This window comes from Octopus bimaculoides, chromosome 6, assembly GCF_001194135.2.
Source record: "Octopus bimaculoides isolate UCB-OBI-ISO-001 chromosome 6, ASM119413v2, whole genome shotgun sequence".
NCBI lineage: Eukaryota > Metazoa > Mollusca > Cephalopoda > Octopoda > Octopodidae > Octopus > Octopus bimaculoides.
In genome coordinates this window covers 25,778,277-25,780,232 of record NC_068986.1, presented here as the reverse complement: position 1 = coordinate 25,780,232, position 1,956 = coordinate 25,778,277, and the positions used below count along the sequence as shown (strand labels likewise).

Sequence of the window (1,956 nt, the reverse complement as noted above, 5' to 3'; positions counted from 1 at the left end):
CCACCTCTCTCTCTTTCCTCCTCTCTAACTCCCCCTCTCTATTTAGAAAGGAACGGTAGGCGCAAGCCACCGACACTTCATCAAAATTACTTCGTCTTTCTAACTGATCTCACCTCTCCTCTCTCCTTCCCTCCCTTTGTCTTTTTAGTTGTGAGCACCTTCTATCTCCTGCTAGAGCTACCGAGGAGAGAGACAAGTGTAGCACTCTAGCAAAGCCGCATACAAACTGGGATTTTTTTCGACCGTCAAAACGAACGAACTTAAATTAATCAAGAGGTTTCCACTATGTCAGAAAACGGATTAAACGGACACAGGAATAACTTGACGGGCCTTCAGTGGAAAGTTGGATTTATTAATTCAGAGCAAAAATACTTAACAGCTGAGACATTCGGTTATAAGATAAATGCTTCTGGAACGGGTTTAAAGAAAAGACAAGCATGGACATTGGAGCAAGACCCGAGAGAAGAAGTAGTCTACATTCGGAGTCACTTAGGTCGATACCTGGCTTCAGATAAATATGGAAATATTAGCGGAGAGAGCGAAGAGCCAGGCCTTTCGGAAAAGTTTGCTATTGAATATAATGATAAGGGCCAGTGGGCGATTCGAAACGTAGCACATGGTTTTTATGTGGGAGGAACCGATAACAATGTTGTTGGACATGCCAAGCAGCCCACAGCCACAGAATGGTGGACCTTACAATTAGCAATTCATCCACAAGTTAACCTTAAAAACGTAAATAGGAAAGTTTATGCCCGTCTAGCAGCCGAGGAGGGCGAAATTCAATTTACCGAGGTGATTCCATGGGGCCAAGATTGTTTGATCATTTTGAAATTTATCGATGGAAAATATGCACTGGTCACTTGTGATAATCGGTATTTACACCGTGATGGCCATCTGGTCGAAGAGTTGTCGGAAGAAACTTTATATACAGTTGAGCTCAAGTCGGGTATAATCTCTGGTCTAGCTCTGAAAGATATTGACGGTTGCTACTTAACCGCTGTCGGACACACTGGCACAATGAAGGCACGTAACAGAACCATCACAAAAGATGAACTATTTACAATCGAAGACAGCCATCCACAAGTCACCTTTACTTCCCATACTGGCAAAATTGTATCAATTAAGCAAGGTAAGCCCGTAACTTCCCAATCCTATCCAATATCCATTCACATAGAGAAACGTATCTATAAAATTTCATAAATTAATAAATATTAGCATTTTACCTATGAATGAATCGGTGCTGAATTAATAGGAAATCGTTTAATGTTTCTATTCTTATAAGGAGAATATTAATTCATTCATTCAATTGTTTGTTTGCTTCCGCAATCATTTTAGCATCTTTTCTTTCCAATATAGTTGGGGTTCCTCCTAATCTCGCTATTATAAAATTTTTCTCTAAATTTTATTCCTGTAACGTGAAATGTAAACGACCTGCCATTTCAACAACATTTCGATTTATTATCGCATGTTTCACCTTTTAAAAATTAAGTTACAATGATGTTGCCGAAGAAGAGGAAACTATCTAGCTTCTTGAACCTTCGCATCTTCTCGGGATTTTCATGTTGTATTCCTCCTTTCCCATTCTTTGTCCAGGGTTATAACCGGCTAATTTTATTCATGCTACATTTTCTCTACAATGTACATATTTCGTGTACTGATCTAAAATAAAACAGTACAGTCGGGGTATCTTATCCGAATTTTTAATCTTGTTTTTAATTTTTTTTTTTAGTGTCAATTTTTACCTTTCATTTTATTTCAAGGAAATGACACATTCAAAACATTAATTCTTTGTATAGTTTTTTCTTCTTCTAAATTATTACTATATCTTGTATTTTTTTTCTTTTTAAGTCACAATGATTCAGCATGACTGTTTTATCAGTAAAACCTGTGTGTGTAAATGAGGGAGAGACTGCTGTGTGGTAGCGGTGGCAGAGGTTATGGTAGACCGTTGTCAGT

At 38.0% G+C, this 1,956-nt stretch overlaps 1 protein-coding gene across 1 annotated transcript; it reads left to right on the top strand.

Annotated features, from left to right (window-relative positions):
- The first annotated feature begins 285 nt into the window (after positions 1-285).
- LOC128248025 (protein singed-like) lies at positions 286-1,601 on the top strand. Its single transcript, XM_052968427.1, has 2 exons — positions 286-1,129; positions 1,594-1,601. The coding sequence occupies exons 1-2, from the start codon at positions 286-288 to the stop codon at positions 1,599-1,601; spliced, it is 852 nt and encodes a 283-aa protein (XP_052824387.1).
- The last annotated feature ends 355 nt before the right edge of the window (positions 1,602-1,956 follow it).